At 36.4% G+C, this 1,153-nt stretch overlaps 1 protein-coding gene across 1 annotated transcript; it reads left to right on the top strand.

Moving 5' to 3' along the window:
* Window positions 290-868, top strand: LOC109232643. The gene is made up of 2 exons (XM_019398398.1): window positions 290-583; window positions 641-868. Exons 1-2 carry the CDS (start codon window positions 290-292, stop codon window positions 866-868), a joined length of 522 nt encoding a protein of 173 aa, XP_019253943.1.

Below are 1,153 nucleotides of genomic sequence, written 5' to 3'. Positions count from 1 at the left end.
AGTATTTGTTTTAATTGAAGTACTAACAGTTTTGGTGCAGGCTATCTCCGCATAAGTCAACTAGGTCTTAAGAGTAGTCGACCAGAAATTTAAAAAGGCTACAACTCACCCCCATCTTGTACTTTCAATTTGTATTAGAGAAGGTCTCACATTTTTACTTTTGCTTAACAGCAAGTGAGAAAAGATCATGTCAGCACACACTGTTATCGGATCCTTACTCCAAGAGCGGACTTTTACATTAAGACCACCATACTTCAACGGACAATATTACACTCATTGGAAAGTTTGAATGGAAGCTTTCATCAAATCTTATGATGTCAAAGTATGGCGAGTCACTAAGAAGGGTGACTTTCCTCTCCTACAGTCAAAACCAAAAAAGAAACCAGAAGGACAGGTATCTACTGAAACCCTTGATATTGATGATTATACTGATGAGCATATGGTGATCGTGCAGATAAATTCAAAAGCAAACAACCTATTATACAATGCTATAAGCGGAGAAGAATTTGAGAGAATATCAAGTTGTGACACAGCTAAAGAAATGTGGGATAAACTTGAAGTTACCTATGAAGGTACCGGTAAAGTAAAAGAGACAAGGATAAACCGTCTGATTCGTGATTATTAGTCGTTTCAAATGAAGGATGATGAATCCATTGAAGACATGTTTGGCCGATTTAGCAAAATAGTTGAAGATCTAAAATCCTTTGGAAGAGCATATTCAAGTGGTGAACAAGTCAGAAAGATTCTAAGAAGTTTACCCACTTTATGGCAACCAAAAGTTGTTGCTCTTGAATACGGAGATCTCGACAAACTATCATATGATGAACTTCGTGGAGACCTTACGGACTTTGAGCAAAACCATCTCTAAAAGCATGAATATGAAGAGAAGAAAAAGAGTGCTGCTTTTAAATCAACTATTGCTGAGTCTGAAAGTGAAGCCAAAGAAGAAGGAGACAAACATCAAGATGATATTGCATTATTTTCTAGAGTTGTCTCTAACACGACGCGAAGAAGCAAGAAAAATGGAAGAGTCAAATCAAGTTCTAGAAAAGGTAATGAAATAAGTGAGTAGAAAAACAACGATAGAAAATCCTATAAATGCGGAAATTATGGTCACATCCAAGCCAATTGTCCAGAACTAAAAAGGAAACTA

Source organism: Nicotiana attenuata, chromosome 9 (assembly GCF_001879085.1).
Source record: "Nicotiana attenuata strain UT chromosome 9, NIATTr2, whole genome shotgun sequence".
NCBI lineage: Eukaryota > Viridiplantae > Streptophyta > Magnoliopsida > Solanales > Solanaceae > Nicotiana > Nicotiana attenuata.
This window is presented reverse-complemented; position numbering and strand designations above follow the sequence as displayed.